Source organism: Ascaphus truei, chromosome 8 (genome assembly GCF_040206685.1).
Source record: "Ascaphus truei isolate aAscTru1 chromosome 8, aAscTru1.hap1, whole genome shotgun sequence".
Taxonomy (NCBI): Eukaryota; Metazoa; Chordata; class Amphibia; order Anura; family Ascaphidae; genus Ascaphus; species Ascaphus truei.
In genome coordinates, this window is record NC_134490.1 from 31,471,874 (window position 1) to 31,491,175 (window position 19,302).

The following is a 19,302-nucleotide window of genomic DNA, read 5'->3' on the forward strand; positions in this document are numbered from 1 at the left end:
TTTGTGATAAGACTGTTTGTAAGCTGTATATGCAGGAAGGTTGTTCATCCACAGCCTTTCCCTTTTTGATGTTTTGTTTAGCTAAGCCATAGATCAATGATCACCAGGTAACAAACAGACCAGGCGAAAATAGAAACACCCTCATCACCCACAAGCAGCGAATACGTGAAAATGCGATTTGAATCATTCTAAAGATGTCGGCTAGATTGAAAAGCAATTTTTTTTAAAATAGGTTTGCCCGCAATGTATTCTTACACCTTCAAATGATCATTGCCGTACGCCACTATTATATATATATTATATATGTATGTATATATTTATAGATGCACTCTTGTGACCTCATGTCATGCTGGTGGAACTGGCTTCTGCATTCCTCCGGTATCAAAATACCCCTGCTTGGCACTTGTAAAATGCTGCCGTCAGTATCTTTTCCTAGGATGGCATCTCAGATGCTCAGAGACCCAGCGTCATAACTGAGGTTCATAGAAGGGGAGCAGATTGTATTGTATTGTATTGTATTGTATGTCTTTATTTATATAGCGCCATTAATGTACATAGCGCTTCACAGTAGTAATACAAGTGGTAATCAAATAAATAACAGATAATATAAATAACAGCACATGGGAATAAGTGCTACAGGCATAAAAGTAACATTAAGGAAGAGGAGTCCCTGCCCCGAGGAGCTTACAATCTAATTGGTAGGTAGGGAGAACGTACAGAGACAGTAGGAGGGAGTTCTGGTAAGTGCGTCTGCAGGGGGCCAAGCTTTATGTATCATGTGTTCAGAATATCCACAGTGCTATTCATATGCTTCTTTAAGCAAGTGTGTCTTAAGGTGGGTCTTAAAGGTGGATAGAGAGGGTGCTATTCGGGTACTGAGGGGAAGGGCATTCCAGAGGTGTGGGGCAGTCAGTGAGAAAGGTTTAAGGCGGGAGAGTGCTTTAGATACAAAGGGGGTAGAAAGAAGACATCCTTGAGAAGAACGCAAGAGTCGGGATGGTGCATAGCGAGAAATTAGGGCTGAGATGTAAGGAGGGGCAGAAGAGTGTAAAGCTTTAAAAGTGAGGAGAAGAATGGAGTGTGAGATGCGGGATTTGATCGGAAGCCAGGAGAGGGATTTCAGGAGGGGAGATGCTGAGACAGATCTAGGAAAGACTAGAGTGATTGCTTTATTTACTCTGATGACAAGACGGCCCTGCAATGCATTAGGCCGAGTCCATGCTCCCTGCTTGCTCGCTGAGGCGCAGGGAAAGCGGGTGCTTTCCCTGGCCTTGCGGTTGCTTACCGCACGCGCCGTCAGCGGGCCTTCAGGGGGCGGGCGCGTCACTGGCCGGGGGCGGGCCAGTGACGTCACGGAGCTGGTTCGCCCTCATTGGGCGAACCGCTCATGTGACCGGCCTGTCTCGCCGGCAAGCGGGGGAATTTTAAATTCCCCTAAGACCTGCGCTTCCGCAAGCGCGCGGAAGCGCAGGTGAGCCCCTACTAAAGCCGCTCTAATTGCGGCTGTAGGGGCTCAGTGCTGAGCGGGAGCGCGCCAGCAAGCAAGTAACATGGCCGAGGCCTTAGTTTGCAAACGGTGGAACCGTGGTTAAAGCAGCAGTCTGTGCCGGTCGCAATTTTGTACTCTACGACGAGGGCGGCCAACTCCAGTCCTCAAAGGCCATCAACAGTTCAGGTTTCCAGGATATCCCTGCTTCAGCACAGGTAGCTCAATCAGTGGCCCAGTCATTCTGACTGAGGCACCTGTGCTGAATCAGGGATATCCTGAAAACCTGACCTGTTGGTGGCCCTTGAGGACTGGAGTTGGCCGCCCCCGTCTTAGCGTTCTCCTTTCGCCCTTTCCTTACGCTTTTTCTTATTGGTAAAATCGCATGCTGCTTCGTTCGAGAGATATAAACATTTGAAAAATGTTTGTGTCCGGGATGTTAAAATGGAGCTCTCTCCAGAAGCCAGCGCAGTCTCAAGATTACCTTGCTAACCTCAGAAGTTGGAGATTGAGAAAAGCAGGATTTTATTTAAACACGTGTATATAATATCTGTTGCTGCTTTCAAGAGACCGTCCAAGCTAGCGATTTGAAGCATGGGGTCTCTGAAGCTGAACCCAATTAACTTCAGCTCCGGGGACCCCCGGCTTTTGGAGATACAGACCGCTGTAGTGGGTGCTGGTAGCCATCCGCCTCTCTAGCAGGGTTTATGTAGCGGCGTAGTTTTGAAGCTCCTGCGTCCTGCGGGCCAATAGGAAGCCGTGATGTCATCCGGTGCAGCTTCTTATTGGCCTGCTCTGAGAGCTTGTTGAGCACGGTGGGGGGAGAGGAGGCTACCTTGAGATTCTTGGGCCCACATGTTAAACTTAGCGAGAAAGAGTCCCGGACGTTGCATCAGACTTCCAATGTGTCCCAACTTTGAGGTTTGACTGGCCGGGCTCCCCTTTGCCACCGTACCCAGGACAGTTGGCTTGGCTCTTCCCTCCCCCACCCCCTTGATGGAAACCCTTCAAGGTCTTCTTCTATAAAGTGCTACAGCACCGATTTCACACCACCCATGGTAAGACCCAGTTGACTTCAGTGGGGCTTTCCGTGTGACATTGCTGGATCGGCGCTACTGTGGCGTGTTATAGAATAAGGCCCTCAGTCTCCATGCGAGGGGTATTTTTGCATGAACGGTGTGCAGGACATTTAAAACATGCAGCAAGCCATTAGCACCCTTTTAATTTAGTTCTTGTTGGCAAGGGGCAGCAATCTTGCACAGTTGGCGTATTGTTCGGTGGGATAATCCATCATGGGGCAGGATTCAGCCACAATGTCTCAAAAGTACAATGCTCGGTTTTTAATTTTGTTGAAAGTATTTCCTTAATTCTGAGCACCGTAAAACCTTGATTCTACATCGCCTTGTCCTGGTGACCGATGTGATGGTAACCAAACTCCTGCAGTGCCTTATTGCTACCATGAACGCCTTCAGCATCTCCAGAGCTTACAAGTGAAATCCCTACTACATGTGTTTAGAAAGACCCAAAAATGCATTACAAATATTATATTATAGGTCAGGTGTGGCCAACTCCAGTCCTCAAGGGCCACCAACAGGTCAGGTTTTAAGGATATCCCTGCTTCAGCACAGACAGGTCAGTCAGAATGCCTGGGCCACTGATTGAGCCACTTGTGCTGAAACAGGGATATGCTTAAAACCTGACCTGTTGGTGGCCCTTGAGGACTGGAGTTGGCTACCAATGCTATAGAGGGGGAAAGGGAAACATATTACACATAGGCGGCTATCTCTTGAATGCATGAAGTTCAGAATCACTGTTCCAAGCATTACAAGATATATATTCTTTAATGTTAACCCCATGACTGCCAGAAGGGGTTAATGATAAGATTAAAAAAAATTGTTTTTATAATGGCACCAGGGAATTTTTTTTTCTAGGAAAGAAAGGGTTAACCTATGAGCAAACAGGTTAATGTAAAAAAATAAAATCTTAATCGCAGGAGTGTTTACCATAGGCATGGGGTGCCAAACTGGGGGGCGCGGGCGGTGGCAGAGGTCCCGCGCTCTTCCCCCAGGCATTTAAATTAAATGTCGGGGGATCGCGTGAGGCCTCTGCAACAGTAAAATTAACCGGGATTCAGACGCGGTGACGAGTCTCTATGGCAACACAGCGTCAAATGACACCGCGGGGACATGTGACGTCACATACGTCAAATGCCGCAGCGGGTCACGTGACCCAGACCCCGACGTGACCAGAGCAGGCAGAAGGGGGCGCAGCAGGAAAAGTTTGCGCTCCCCTGCCATATGCCTGTACCCAGGGATATAGAGTGAAGCAGAACTTTATCCTACAAGGGTGGCTGCGAAAGTGCTCAGGAGGTCCCTGCGTACAAGCTCTGAGTCCGTCCGTTAATAACAAGGTTCTGCGTGCCAAGTTCTTTTATAGTGTAATCTAGTGTGCTTATCCCAGAGTTGGCATGAAGGTGGCATTGATGTCACCCTCCTACTCAGTAGTGCACTAACGAGCTTATACTAGTCTAAGGCATTACTCATGTGGGCTCATATTTACTCAATGGTGCTATTCTACGACACATCACTACCACCAAAAAATACCTAATGGCCTATTCCACTGAATGGGCTGCAAGGTGTCTTATAGAATAGCTCAGCTTAGTAAATATGGGACATAGGGCCATATTTACTAAGCAGTCTTCTGCCATATGACACCTTCTGGCGTTGGAAGACACCTTACAGCCCATTCAAGTCTATGCCCCACAAAACGGTGCTAAGCTGTAGCACCCCTCAACTTCCAGTCATATGAATGGGAGTGAAGATGTGCTACCCTTGTGTGGATCTAGCCCTTAATGCTGTAAGGTGTCAAGTCAGAAGACCGCTTAGCAAACATGGACCACAATGTTTTCCCGCCCTGATTCAGCAACACTTCCCCACCTCGTGCTGCAGATTCACAAATAATGAATACAGGAGAATGTCTCACATTGAAATGGAAGCGCTGTGAAAAAAAAGGTGTACAGCGCTCCTTATTTACACGCACAAAAACACTGTGAAATGATAGATCACAAGCTTTTGAACATGAACCATAGAACATGGTGTATCTCTGAATGTAACCTCATCTTTCCTGTTCTCATGAGCCCGGCAGTGAGACCATGTAAACATACAGTACAGTCAATCATCTGGTTTAAAGAGCCTACAATCTAATTTGTTACTCTGTGGGCATCCATAATGAGTAGCAGCAGTGCAATGCTGACCACAGATGAAGACGCGCGGGTTCATGGGCAAGTGCTGGTATAAGTGTGTTTCTCCCAATTCTCCCAATGCAATTTCTGCTCATTGTGTGTTCAGTGTTGCTGATTAATATTGTATAAGATGAAGGCCCCCAGCACACCGAGGTTGTTACAGTTTGTAGGAGTGTTCACCCATGGCATTACTCGATATGCGGTTTCTTTCCAGCATGAAAATCTTTTGATTAAATTTGAAAGGGATACGAGTCTATAGGGGTCATCCATTAAACTGCGATCGTGCCAATATGGGCTGCACAGAAACTACCATTGAAATCCATTAGAGTTTCCATGCGACAGTGGCCCGATTAGCACTCTCGCAGTTTAATGAATGAGCCCTTCTGTATCGGCTTTGACGCACTTTACCATTTTCTGCTCGTGGCTACGTCAGAGGTAAGATGTTTGTTAAATACTATCATTGTTAAGCCAGGCAGGTTTTCATCTCACTCCTGGTGGAGGTTGTGGTGCCAAGGTAAGATATATTTCAATATAATACGTGGATCTGGAGAGAGAGATATCAGGTGTGTTCACAGGTACAACCTGTCTCCACGTGTCTGTCTGACCTCACTAGCACTCATATTTTAGGGTACAGCAAATAAATATCCCATTTGTGCGCACATTCACATTCTGCAACACTGCCTTTCCCCATTATCTCTTAGCACAGCGCTGCGCAAACATTTTCAGCTGCGGCCCCATTCCTGGGAGCCGCAGCATTCGCGCCCCTTCCCTGAAGGCAATGCTTCAAATGACGTTGAGGGTCACGTAACTCCTCCGCATCATTTGACGCGCGTTGCTATGGCGACCTGAAAAATCTCCAGGAGGCAGAAGCATCATCATCATCTCCCCCCCCCCCCCCGCAAATCCCGTCAACATGGCTCCGCAAAGGCAAATCATGCCACGTTGCCATGACAACGGGAGGCTACGTGACATCACAGTGTCACATTGCCATGAGAAAAGGATGCTACGTGATGTCGCGCGGCATCATGTTGCCATGACAATGGGGCGTCACGTTGTCATGGCAACTTGACATAGCATGGCATGCGACCTGTCCTGGCAACTCGCGCCATTTGACGTCGCAGAGCCATTCTGACTGAACCTTGGAGAGGGAGATGACGCCGCTGTTGCTGAAGGCAAGAGAAATAAATATATAAATAAAATAAATGTCAAAAATGTATTTGCAAAAGGTCTCCGGGTTAGCCTTCAATAGAAGGTGGCAACCCTGTGCGTATCAGTGACCTCATGTATATGTATATACCTATATGTATATGTATATGTATATGTATATACCTATACCTGTGCCTAGGGTTGCCAAGTGGCTTCTCCAAAATACTGGACACAATGGTGAAAGGTGCGATGCCCTCGACACACCACCTCTCCGCTCCATGCTGTTTCCTCCTCCTCTTGGCCCCACCCCCAGGCTCCTGAAACCTCCCCCTGATTGGCTGAATTACCCAGCAGCAGCCACCACCTCTCTCCGCTCCATGCTGTTTCCTCCTCTTCTTGGCCCCACCCCCAGGCTCCTGACACTTCCTCCTGATTTGCTGCTGCTGGGTAATTGAGCCAATCAGGATGAAGGAAACTGCCCAGCCCCCTAGCAACAGTCCTGTTCGGGGAAATGTCATGGCCCCCCAAGCCGGTGAGGTCACTATGTCCAGAGAGGTAATACCGGTATACACATACATCTCCAGTATTACCTCTAATTTTTTTTACTGGACAGTGTCCAAATACAGGACAGTCTGGTTCAATACTGGACACCTGGCAACCCTACCTGTGCCCACAGCTGTTACAAGCATGTGGGGGATTGACCTTTATCTTCAATCCGCACCGCGGAGGTGACAGTGAGGATCTGAAGCTGTGATCGACTTTTGAACAGGTTGTAGATGGAGGAATTGGTCCAGTTGTGGACCAATGGGTTACTGGTACAAAGAATACCCTCTGATCATGAAACATGTTTTCTTTTCACTCTTTGGGGCATATTCTATAAGCTCTTTAAGCGCTGACCCGTGCGATCTACACAGAAGCCCCCGTTCATTTCAGTGGGGTTTTCCCTGCAGACTGCACAGAGCGTCGCTTTTGGAGCTAATAGAATATGCCCCTTTGTCGCTCTTTCATAATACTTCAGAATGATAGAATATAAAGCCTTACCGCACTTATCCATTGATTGTAGTATATCTCATCATTGTGTGCCGGTGCTGGTTCGAGAGAATGGCCGTGAACATTGCACGTTCCCCCGAAACGTTTGTGAGTTTGGTTATGATTTCTCCAAATAAAATAAAAAAGAGAGAGAGAGAGATTGGTATTATTATTATTTTTTTTCCATTGGACTATTCAGAATTACTAAATCAGTTCTTTTTTATTATTATTAGAAGTGAGTCACATAGGTTGCCCCTACCGCATTAAAATCAGAGTGTGTGTGTGTACAGTTGTGTGAAAAAGAAAGTACACCCTCTTTGAATGTTGTTGTTCATCTGAGGTTGTATTTACCTAATTTTTAGACCTGCTAAGGAACAGGTGATTGTTATGATGTCCTGATATGCAAAACCATAGAATTCAAAGAGGGTGTACTTTCTTTTTCACACAACTGGACCCACTGCTGGATGAAGGCCTCCCCAATGATCTTGTGTAAATGTGTGGGCAAATGTGTCAAGCAACAGGTTTCTACAATAAGTGACTGGTGTGCATGTTAGTTATTGGGGGAAGTGTGGGGGGATATTATGTGTGTTGGAGAGATGGTGTGGTTATGTGTATTGAGGGGGCTTAGTGTGTTTTGAGGGGGGAAGGGGTTATTGACTTTAGGGGGAGAGAGGGAGGTGGGGGTGTGACAGAGAGAGAGTCTCGCAAGGCCGCCAACACATGGGGGGGGGGGGAGGGGAGGCAGCCGTGGCCTAGTGGACACGGTAGTCTTGGGCTCCAGGAAAGCTGTCTGCGGTCCTGAGTACTGGCACCTCTTCTCTTTTTTTTTTTAACAAATAAATCACTGTATAGATTAATAGCATGTGTGTAGAAATAGATTAGGGGAGTTTGGGTGTAGTTATTTAATACACGTGGATTTCTTGCTTCACAGCTTTCTTCGATCCAGGTTTGAGCTGGCGTTAAAGGAGCAGATGAACTTAATGGGCCACAGATAAAAAAAATGTCAACAACTTCTCAGTGTAGTCTTGACTTACCCATGCCTCAAGCTGGACCCCTCTCCCATTCCCAATAACCACACAACGTTTTGGGAGAAATTAACAGCTTTTATTGATAACAGATAAATATTCCATATTTATCCCCAACTAGGGACCCAGCCAGATTACTACGCTCCCATATACCAGCGCTCGAGGGATACCCTCAGCTCGTGCCCATCTAGCCATTCAGTGCCGTAGTCTGAATGCACAGAGCCCCCATCGGAAGGTCACCACTACACCAACCGAGCCTAGTCTGGAATGGCACCACCTTCCACAAATTCCACCTGGAAGTTCACCACCTTCCCGGCCGCAGCAACAGCCTGGAATGGTACCGCCTTCCCCAACTAAAATACTTCCGAGGTCTTAGACCTCCCACTAGGCGCCAACACTGACTGAGTCCCCCTCCCAGAGTAACATTACTCCCGCCAGCACATACCCCAAGCTGCGACAAAACAAAGCAATAATCCCGATCTTTTCTTCCAATGCCGACATCTCTCATGCAGAAAAACAGGGTGGGTGGGACTTCTCTCTAGTACAGTGTTTCCCAACTCCAGTCCTCAGGGAACCCCCAACAGGTCAGGTCTTAAGGATATCCCTGCTCCAGCACAGGTGGCTCAGTCAAAATGACTGAGCCGCTGATTTGACTCACCTGTGGTGGAGCAGGGATATCCTTAAGGCCTGACCTGTTGGGGTTCCCTGAGGACTGGAGTTGGGAAACACTGTACAGTAGTAGATCCTAGAAGAAAGAAGAAGCTAGGACCCTCCCCCTTGCCTTAAGTACCCCTTCCTTAACCCCTCTCCCGGACATCATAGTACTTTAAGGCGAGGGGCCTTATGTCATGCCGCCCCCTCCTTACAAGTCCAGGGCTCTGTTTCTTTAGAAAGATTCAATCCCCCATAAATTTACTGATTACCTTATTGCGTCTCTGGATTCAGCAGGTTAGCCACATATGTTTATCTGTTTGACCAATAATGGCTTTGGAATAACTTTGCAAGCAAAGGGCTCAGCTAACAACATTGTTGATGATTGGCAAACAGTCTGAACACCAAAAGAACTTATTTAAAGTTTGTCAAAAACTTCCAAAGCCTTTTAGCTCCAAAGGGAAAAATTGAGAGTTAAGACAGAATACTTAATCACGGGGACTCGGTAGGCTCTGTAGTTAACCCCTTCTGTGCCGGAGGAGCTAGCCACGCCTGGCTGGCCCCTCCAGCGCTGAAGGGGTTAATAATAATAAGTTTGGTGAGTTAGGGTCTTCGATGCGCCTCTGCAGCTCTCTTCGCATGGATACACTTTTGTGATGTGATGTGCTGTGATATGCAGAGTAACTGCTAATTCTGTTCCTCCCTCGCGCCTGGATAACGACGGCTCGGTAACTGACCCGATTTGGGCTTCTGTGCGCGGTAACCCTGTCCCTCCCAGGGAGAGACTGGTCGATTTTTAATGCTGTTGAAGAGCCAACCACCATGTTGTGCCATATAACGGTGTCGAGTGTCTCTATGGGCTTCACAGGACTGTGAGGTGTGCAGTGTGGCACAGCACCAGGCAGAGTGATGGACGGTAACATGATTATTAGGTTAAAGTTGGGTGGCTGATGCCATAAATCAGAAAAGTAGAGAGAATCGCCTAATTTATTATTCCCGAGCGTTGACCTAGGAAATGTCTATTGGGGTTTTTATTGCATTTACCCTCCTCATATCCTGATCCTTTTACTGATTGGTCCTCTAAGGTGATTCAAAAAGTGAAATATTTGCCAATGCTGAACATACTCCTGGATTAAAGAACCCCTTTAGTGTTTGGTAAAAACAAAAAAACAAATCAGCATTTTAATACTTGCGGCAACAAAGTTACTCCACCTATTTTCGTTAAAAACAAATTCAATTTCAATATCCCAATTTAAAAGCAGACTAGCTCAGATGTCATTTTAACCTGATCACTGCCAAAGACAGATTGCAACACACTACCATGGCAATGTACGGCATGCCCCTCTGGCAGTGAAGGGGTTATTCTGGGGGTAGCCCTAGAATGGTTAAGAAGACTAAAAAAAACCAGTAGCAGTGTCAGGGAGAATCTAACCGCAGTATATTGTACATGAACACATCCATCTCTGCTCCACTCAGCATGAGATCAGACAGAGGGAAGCGCAGTGTGGGCAGCCAGTGTGGGGATTCCGCTGCATGAATAATAGATGGGGAGATGTTTGGATAAACTCATGTAGAGCTGCAATTACTGCTCACTGCTCCTTAACGGCCAATGCACCTATTACACAGAGCAAGCACAGGCTGCTTCTGCTCATCTTCACAGCCCCTGTGGGGCCTTTTAGTTAGCATTGGGCAGAATCCAAGCGGTCCAAAGCAACTGTCCCGTTCAACAGACACTAACGGATGCATCTGCTGCTTGTTCGTATCTCGGTGCTTTTGCACCAGTCTTACCACTTGTGTGTCAGCTTGTGATTAGGGGATTGTTAATAGGAGAAGTTCTAGGGCGCGGGAATATGGGGCAATAGGAGGAGTTTCAGGGAGCGGTTATATAGAGCAATAGGAGGAGTTATAGGGAGCGGTTATATGGGGCAATAGGAGTTATAGGGAGCGGTTATATGGGGCAATAGGAGGAGTTATAGGGGAGCGGTTATATGGGGCAATTGGTATAGTTATGGGGAGCGGTTATATGGAGCTATAGGGAGAGGTTATATGGAGCAATAGGAGGAGTTATAGGGAGAGGTTATATGGAGCAATAGGAGGAGTTATAGGGAGCGGATATATGTAGTAATAGGAGGAGTTAGAGAGGAGCTAAGATACACACACATTAAATCCTGTGTCTTTGATTATTTTAATTTTCCCACCTTTTCTTCACCGCATCAAAAGCGGGGCATAATCCTCCACGACTAACAATCTGTAACAAATGGAAGAAACCGGATCAACGATGTTGTCAAATTTGCCGTAGCACAAAATAGTACAGAGCATTAAAGCAAACTTGCCTTTGGATTTATACATTGTATCATTGCTTATTTGCGTTCCCTTTTAAATAAATCTTCTTATGTTCTATACAGTGACTTTTGCCTTTTTTTTAAATTGTGTTCTTCTAAAAAATAAAAATTGGGTCTAATTGCACTTGAACGCTGAGACAAAATGACAGAGCTCAGTAATGTAACATGCTACTTATGCGAGAACAGGTAGTTATGAACTGAAGCCCGGAGTGTGGCTAAGGCCTCGGTCCCGCTGCGCTCGGTGGCGCGGGCGGCCACACGCGAGTTCCCCACCAGCAGGGGAATCCTGCGGAGCCGGTCCCGGTCCCCCCTGGCTGCACAGCTTACTACACGCTGTGGCGCGTCAGCCGCTATGGGATACAAGAGAATGGTGATCCCTAGCGTTGACGCGTCACGTGGTGTGGCTGTGAGCCAATGAGGAGGGGAGGCTTCGGGGAGCGGGGAGGAGTGTGGAGTGAAAGCAGCGTGAGTGCCTGTCTGTGTGTGTGTGTGTGTGTGTGTCTGTGTGTGTGTATGTGTCTGAGTGCGTGAGTGCCTGCCTGTGTGTGTGCGCGTGTGTGTTTTACTTACCATCAGCAGCTCCAGCCCGACTCCGTGGAGGGGCGGGGGGGGGGAGAGTAGCGGGTCCCTCCGCTCAAGCCACGTCCACCTCCCTGTCAATCCTCCCACTCCCGCCCACCTCCCACTCCCTACAGACCGCATATCGCGGTCTGTGTATGTCAGCGCCCCGCCTGTCTGCAGTGCGGGCGCGCTGACTCTGGGAGCGGGGCCTTAGCCTAACTCAAGGGGAGAGACCTCCCTCACTGCAGATACATTGACCAGCCTCCCAGAAAAGATTAACACCGTAATGATGGCAAATGGTTAGGACAAACACAAAGGGAGTGTAAAACGAGGCAGGGTTTAACAGTTAACAGAAAGTAGTACAAAGGTCTAGTAGCTGTATTGGCCCTGGAGAAATGTAGATTTATTGCAGGTTGTGATATCGTTTAGGTGACCAACATGAGTTTTCCAAAGCTCATAGTTTTCTTCATGCGTACAGAGCTTCCCAACCTCAGAGGTCTCTTCTTCACGTGTACAGAGCTTCCCAAACCTCACAGGTCTCTCCTTCATGTGTACAGAGCTTTCCAGCCTCACAGGTCCCTTCTGCACATGTACAGAGCTTTCCAAATCTCACAGGTATCCTCTTCACGTGTACATGGCTCCTTAAGCCTCACAGGTCTCTTCATCATGTGTACAGAGCTTTCCCAACCACGTAGGTCTTCTCTTCACATATACAGAACTTTACAAAACCCACAAATCTCTCCTTCACATGTACAGAGCTTTATATATAGGGATTCCCAAACGTCACAGGTCTTTCCTTCATATGTAGAGCTTCATAAACCTCACACGTCTCTTCTTCACGTGTACAGAGGTTTCCCAACCTTGCAGGTCTCTTCTTCACATGTACAGAGCTTCCCAAACCGCACAGGTCTCTTCACATGTACAAAGCTTTCTAAAGCGTTCATGTCTCTTCTATACATGTACCGAGCTTTCCAACCTCACAGGTCTCTTCTTCACATGTACAGAGCTTTCCAAATCTCACAGGTATCCTCTTCACGTGTACATGGCTCCTTAAGCCTCACAGGTCTCTTCATCATGTGTACAGAGCTTTCCCAACCACGTAGGTCTTCTCTTCACATATACAGAACTTTACAAAACCCACAAATCTCTCCTTCACATGTACAGAGCTTTCCAGACCTCACATGTCTCTGATGCACATATACAGAGCTTTCCAAAGCTCACAGGTCTCTCCTTCACGTGTACAAAGCTTTACACACCTCACAGGTCTCTCCTTCACATGTACAAAGCTTTACACACCTCACAGGTCTCTCCTTCACATGTACAAAGCTTTACACACCTCACAGGTCTCTCCTTCACATGTACAAAGCTTTACACACCTCACAGGTCTCTCCTTCACATGTAAAGTTTAAAAAGCTTTATAGACTACTGTATACTTTCATCTTTAAAGAACTTATGTTGGTCCCCTAGAAGGAGTCACAACCTACAACGAATTTGCAGTAAATAGCGAAAATGAGCAGAGATTTGCTTGTGAGCAATGAGCAGTGGTCCGGCTTTATATATCAGGGGCAAATTACAGCTGTTTTCTTTCTCTCCAGGAAATGAATAGGTCGAGCTCAGACCAGGATTAACGCTGGCCTTGTTGAGCCTGAGGAAGGGCCTCAGCATCTGTAGCATATGTTCCACTCACATCTGTCCAGGAAACGGTGACCTCTCTCTCTTGTATTTTTCTGTGCCCTTGTTCTTCCTCAACCTTTTATCTACAAATGTCTTCTACTACTAACAGGTATGCATCTCTTTTCATGCTTCCTCTGAGTAACTATATATAGCTGTCCCTCCGGTGGTTAAGATTTTGGTCTTTAGCTCACAGGTTTGCAGGTTGAAGTCCAACTCTGGCTGCTCACACTCTCTTTGTGTCATCTCGGGCAAATTACTTTCCCTGTGCCTCATTTACCCCCCCCCCCCCCTCCCCCATCCCCCTCCTCCACCCCTGCTCCCCCTGTAATCCGGTAATAATAATATCATTGTTCCTTTCTGGGGGGCTGCAGTGCAGAGCAGAATGACAGAGCAGTGTCAAAATTCCACCCTAGAGGTGGCTGCATGAATGGTTCTGAAGTATGATTGCGAAGTGACACTATCATTAACTATCTAAAGCAGAGCTGCTTTTAATGGGGCAATGAGGTTTTCAGAATATAAAGGCGCCTGGTTTGGTTCAGTAGAAGTATTTTAACGGGGTTACATATTGCAAGTGTTAAAGGTAGAAAGAGGATAGTTTATCATTTGAGGGTCTACTGTTTGGTAGTTTGTCTGGTCGTGCCTCTATTCCCCCGCACTCCCTGCTCAGTGTGCCGCAGAGGCCGTACTTCTCACCATTCCCCCCTCTATTCCCCCGCACTCCCTGCTCAGTGTGCCGCAGAGGGCGTACTTCTCACCATTCCCACCTCTATTCCCCCGCACTCCCTGCTCAGTGTGCCGCAGAGGCCGTACTTCTCACCATTCCCCCCTCTATTCCCCCGCACTCCCTGCTCAGTGTGCCGCAGAGGGCGTACTTCTCACCATTCCCGCCTCTATTCCCCCGCACTCCCTGCTCAGTGTGCCGCAGAGGACGTACTTCTCACCATTCCCCCCTCTATTCCCCCGCACTCCCTGCTCAGTGTGCCGCAGGGGGAGTACTTCTCACCATTCCCGCCTCTATTCCCCCGCACTCCCTGCTCAGTGTGCCGCAGAGGGCGTACTTCTCACCATTCCCACCTCTATTCCCCCGCACTCCCTGCTCAGTGTGCCGCAGAGGCCGTACTTCTCACCATTCCCCCCTCTATTCCCCCGCACTCCCTGCTCAGTGTGCCGCAGGGGGCGTACTTCTCACCATTCCCACCTCTATTCCCCCGCACTCCCTGCTCAGTGTGCCGCAGAGGGCGTACTTCTCACCATTCCCCCCTCTATTCCCCCGCACTCCCTGCTCAGTGTGCCGCAGAGGGCGTACTTCTCACCATTCCCCCCTCTATTCCCCCGCACTCCCTGCTCAGTGTGCCGCAGAGGGCGTACTTCTCACCATTCCCACCTCTATTCCCCCGCACTCCCTGCTCAGTGTGCCGCAGAGGGCGTACTTCTCACCATTCCCACCTCTATTCCCCCGCACTCCCTGCTCAGTGTGCCGCAGAGGGCGTACTTCTCACCATTCCCACCTCTATTCCCCCGCACTCCCTGCTCAGTGTGCCGCAGAGGGCGTACTTCTCACCATTCACCCCTCTATTCCCCCGCACTCCCTGCTCAGTGTGCCGCAGAGGGCGTACTTCTCACCATTCACCCCTCTATTCCCCCGCACTCCCTGCTCAGTGTGCCGCAGAGGACGTACTTCTCACCATTCCCACCTCTATTCCCCCGCACTCCCTGCTCAGTGTGCCGCAGAGGGCGTACTTCTCACCATTCCCACCTCTATTCCCCCGCACTCCCTGCTCAGTGTGCCGCAGAGGCCGTACTTCTCACCATTCCCACCTCTATTCCCCCGCACTCCCTGCTCAGTGTGCCGCAGAGGCCGTACTTCTCACCATTCCCCCCTCTATTCCCCCGCACTCCCTGCTCAGTGTGCCGCAGAGGGCGTACTTCTCACCATTCCCACCTCTATTCCCCCGCACTCCCTGCTCAGTGTGCCGCAGAGGACGTACTTCTCACCATTCCCCCCTCTATTCCCCCGCACTCCCTGCTCAGTGTGCCGCAGAGGACGTACTTCTCACCATTCCCCCCTCTATTCCCCCGCACTCCCTGCTCAGTGTGCCGCAGAGGGCGTACTTCTCACCATTCCCACCTCTATTCCCCCGCACTCCCTGCTCAGTGTGCCGCAGAGGGCGTACTTCTCACCATTCCCACCTCTATTCCCCCGCACTCCCTGCTCAGTGTGCCGCAGAGGGCGTACTTCTCACCATTCCCACCTCTATTCCCCCGCACTCCCTGCTCAGTGTGCCGCAGAGGGCGTACTTCTCACCATTCCCACCTCTTCCCCCGCACTCCCTGCTCAGTGTGCCGCAGAGGCCGTACTTCTCACCATTCCCCCCTCTATTCCCCCGCACTCCCTGCTCAGTGTGCCGCAGAGGGCGTACTTCTCACCATTCCCACCTCTATTCCCCCGCACTCCCTGCTCAGTGTGCCGCAGAGGACGTACTTCTCACCATTCCCACCTCTATTCCCCCGCACTCCCTGCTCAGTGTGCCGCAGGGGGCGTACTTCTCACCATTCCCACCTCTATTCCCCCGCACTCCCTGCTCAGTGTGCCGCAGGGGACGTACTTCTCACCATTCCCACCTCTATTCCCCCGCACTCCCTGCTCAGTGTGCCGCAGGGGGCGTACTTCTCACCATTCCCGCCTCTATTCCCCCGCACTCCCTGCTCAGTGTGCCGCAGGGGGCGTACTTCTCACCATTCCCGCCTCTATTCCCCCGCACTCCCTGCTCAGTGTGCCGCAGGGGGCGTACTTCTCACCATTCCCACCTCTATTCCCCCGCACTCCCTGCTCAGTGTGCCGCAGGGGGCGTACTTCTCACCATTCCCACCTCTATTCCCCCGCACTCCCTGCTCAGTGTGCCGCAGAGGGCGTACTTCTCACCATTCCCACCTCTATTCCCCCGCACTCCCTGCTCAGTGTGCCGCAGAGGGCGTACTTCTCACCATTCCCACCTCTATTCCCCCGCACTCCCTGCTCAGTGTGCCGCAGAGGACGTACTTCTCACCATTCCCACCTCTATTCCCCCGCACTCCCTGCTCAGTGTGCCGCAGAGGACGTACTTCTCACCATTCCCACCTCTATTCCCCCGCACTCCCTGCTCAGTGTGCCGCAGAGGACGTACTTCTCACCATTCCCACCTCTATTCCCCCGCACTCCCTGCTCAGTGTGCCGCAGAGGCCGTACTTCTCACCATTCCCACCTCTATTCCCCCGCACTCCCTGCTCAGTGTGCCGCAGAGGGCGTACTTCTCACCATTCCCACCTCTATTCCCCCGCACTCCCTGCTCAGTGAACTGCAGCGTAAGGATAACCATGTAAATATTATAGAAGGAAAATCAAAGTAGGGGTGGGGGGGCTTGGGGGACGGACATCAAATCATTCTCATAATTTCACTGTGAAGACAAGTCAACAAGGCCAAAAGTTCCTTCCTGACCCTCATGTGATTAATGGGTTTCTGTGAGTAGAGTCTGTTTCTTCCTTGGAAATTCCCCAAGACACAATTATGGAAGCGCAGTTCTGCCCAGATTGATCAGCTCTGTCATTTCATCTGGGTCACACAATGTAGAGAATTAAACTCCCACACTCACCTCGTTCCAGAAAATCCGGCTTCTAATTAAGCAGAGATTCAGTTAGGAAAAGGATATACTTGTGTAGGGCAGCAATCCCCGCTAACTGACCTCCTTTTTCACAGGACTGGACTTGGGGGAGGGGGGGGGGTGTCCTTCTGATTCGAACCAATCCAGCTCAGGGGATCCCCCAGCTCTCTAGATACTTACCGGTGAAGTCAGGATCCAATTTGAAGCCACAGCGATGATGTTGCGGCTTCCTATTGGCCCAATATTTGGCATCCATTTTGTTTCCCCTGAAGTGAGATGTAAACTGTGTCATTTTACATGTACGTTTATCGGGAACCAGGGAGTTCCCAGAGCTGAAAATAGTCCGGTTCAGCTCAGGGGGACCTAAGGGTTCCTATCGTGGAAATAAAATGGGAGTTAAAAAGAAAAACGATTACTCCTCCCACATAAAATATTTAGGAGTAAAGATAACCAATTCTTACAAAGCTCTGTACCAAACTAACTATCCCCCCCTATTTGACCAAATTAAAAAAGATCTGGACTCATGGAACAACCACCAAATCTCCTGGTTTGGTAGAATTGTTTCCTCTAAAATGAATATCCTCCCCCGACTACTTGACTTTTTCCAAACCCTCCCAGTTACGATACCATTATCAGAATGAAGAAATATACAGTCCCATATTTTCCGATTTATTTGGGAACGGCGTAAACCCAGGGTCCCGAGTTTGGTTATGCTGTCCTCAAAGACAAGAGGGGGTCTAGGTGCACCTGATGTGATCAGATACTATCAAGCAGCTCAACTACGCCATGTTAAAGCAGAAGATGCCCCAATTTTACAACACCTGGGAACCATGGGCTGGCGCCGGAGCCCCAGCTCTCCTACAGATCCTGGCCCAAAATTGACCCTCCTCTGAGTGGGTGGAATTGGAGACACCCGAACTATCATCTTCCATCAGTCCCGTCCCCGCCCATCTTTCTTTGTCGTTCCCACCTATCCCCCTTCCTTTGTCTTCCCCTCAACCTACCTTCAAAAACAGAACATGGTTTATTGGATTGACTTGTACTACCGGCAGTCATGTGCCTATGACTTCATTGCCAATTCTACAATGTTATTACTTTCTGTAATTCTGCTGCAATTCTCCAATAAAGGAAAAAGATTGTTAAAAAATAAAACGATTATGGGGGATTTGGTGGTTCAATTAAATAAGATCTTGCACATACTGTGTCCTTCTGAGTCCCCCCCCTTATAATTATCGTTGGCTCCCAGGTTGGGAAACAATGACTTATGTGTTGCCAGTGGCAATAAGGATCGCTCTGATGCAATTTATGAGAGAGAGACTGCTGATTAGTACTGTATGTTACCGTGTTACCAACATAGATGTGAGAGGGATCACTGTCTGTGTCAGTGATATTAATGGAGATGTGGAACAGGCTTCTAGCATTCCCCGTACTATTGACTGTGTTCTCATTTTTAGGGAGCAGCCCATATTCAGCACCCGCGCACACGTTTTTCAGATCGACCCGGTCACCAAGAAGAACTGGATTCCCGCCAGCAAGCACGCAGCTACCGTCTCTTATTTCTATGATGCCACGCGGAACGTGTACAGGGTCATCAGCGTGGGCGGCACGAAGGTGAGCACACTATCGCTTACCTAGGGATCCAATAAAGAGTTAGTCAAATCATTTGGGAATGCTTGGAACGGAGATGGAGGAACCCTACAATGGCAATGGGAAGTCAATAAAAAGCTCATATCTGGTACACTCTCTTAGGCCCAGATCCAGGGCTCAGAACATAACGTTACCTAAATCAGGAATGGAGGTTAACCCGCATCCATAAAGCTAATTATATGCAAAAACAATGGCTGTTCTATATCTGATTAGCATATAGGGTTGCCAGGTGGCTTCTCCAAAAATACTGGACTCAATGGTGAAAGGTGCGTCGGGTCACTATGTCCAGGGAGGAAAATACCAGACACACACATGTCCAGTATTACTGTACCTCTCATTTTTTACTGGACAGAGTATCCAAATACAGGACAGTCCAGTTCAATACAGGACACCTGGCAACCCTAATAGCATAGGCTTAATGCCACGTATTGTAGCATAATCTAGTGTTATTTGTCCATAACGTGCTGTTAAGAATGTCTTAGCATTACTCCGATTCAAACCTTGAAATAGATGTTTTACTGAAGTGGAGAAAGAGAGGACAGGAGGACTGTAACGCTGGAAATAACACTGTTAGTTAACTGGTGCTTAACTGTGACATTACACCCATGCCGACCCTGTAAAAGCCCGATTTCAGGGTCTGGATGGTAGTAACACCAAGTTTAGGTACTGTATGACCTAACTAACGTAACGTTAAGTCTCCGTGTTAAACTTGATGCACTTTGGTGGGTATGCACTGCTATTACAATGCCTCATTTGCATTTCATTATCATTAATGGTTGTTATAGTTAACTCCATGCTGTTTACTGGAGAAAATATGGCTTAATACTACGCTATTGGCCTTTGAAGATACACAGTCTAAAGA

General features: G+C 48.7%; 1 protein-coding gene across 4 annotated transcripts in view; it reads left to right on the forward strand.

The window, feature by feature from the left end:
• HOMER3 (homer scaffold protein 3) overlaps positions 1-19,302 on the forward strand; it is a 63,626-nt gene that overhangs the window by 7,903 nt on the left and 36,421 nt on the right. For 2 of the 4 annotated variants that reach the window (XM_075611174.1, XM_075611176.1), the window contains exons 2-3: positions 13,077-13,264; positions 18,248-18,404. The exons of 1 other annotated variant lie outside the window; for it this stretch is intronic. In XM_075611174.1, the coding sequence (XP_075467289.1) occupies positions 13,245-13,264; positions 18,248-18,404 (177 nt within the window). In that variant the 5' untranslated portion in view covers positions 13,077-13,244. The remainder of the gene's footprint in view (positions 1-13,076; positions 13,265-18,247; positions 18,405-19,302) is intronic. One more of the 4 variants, XM_075611177.1, reaches the window with a different exon arrangement.